Raw genomic sequence first — 471 nt, 5'->3', positions numbered from 1 at the left:
TTGATTTCAGATATCCGCTTGTGCGTTCAAAAGACTTCTCGGAGACGACTCCTTGCACTGTGATATCTTGACTGGCAGATTACCAGATGAGGGAGACATGTTTTAACGCCTCCTCCCTCCCTCTCTCTACCTCCCCCCCCCCCCCCCCCCCATTTCCTCCCTCTCCCTCCGCAGGTGCACGTGGATGCGGCGCGTCAGATAGGCCATGCCCTTCACCTTCGCCTGCTTCTGCGGCCTGAACGGCTTCTGCCGCAGGCGGAAGAAGAAGAAGAAAAAGGAGGTGACGGAGGAAGCGGAAGGCGAGCAAGTGGAACGACGGAGGGATCAGGAGACGGAGGTGTGACGGGGGGGGGGGCGCGCCGGCGGTTTGCGCTCGCCCCATCTCCGTTTGCCGCTTTATCCTTTAACAGACTGTGACGCTGGTTGAATTATGGCCCTGAGTACTGCTGCTCAGACTATTTATGATATCAT

General features: G+C 57.5%; 1 protein-coding gene across 1 annotated transcript; it reads left to right on the top strand.

Moving 5' to 3' along the window:
- Nucleotides 1–205: 205 nt before the first annotated feature.
- LOC139667524 (uncharacterized) lies at nucleotides 206–337 on the top strand (the record flags this gene model as incomplete). The annotated part of the gene is made up of 1 exon (XM_071547009.1): nucleotides 206–337. A coding segment is annotated over exon 1 (132 nt), but the record flags the coding sequence as incomplete, so codon positions are not given.
- Between the last annotated feature and the right edge of the window lie 134 nt (nucleotides 338–471).

The sequence above is a fragment of the Centroberyx affinis genome, unplaced genomic scaffold (genome assembly GCF_046629955.1).
Source record: "Centroberyx affinis isolate AG114_WGS23_722 - 3 ecotype Tasmania unplaced genomic scaffold, CSIRO-AGI_Caff_v1 ptg005590l_1, whole genome shotgun sequence".
Classification (NCBI taxonomy): domain Eukaryota; kingdom Metazoa; phylum Chordata; class Actinopteri; order Beryciformes; family Berycidae; genus Centroberyx; species Centroberyx affinis.
This window is presented reverse-complemented; position numbering and strand designations above follow the sequence as displayed.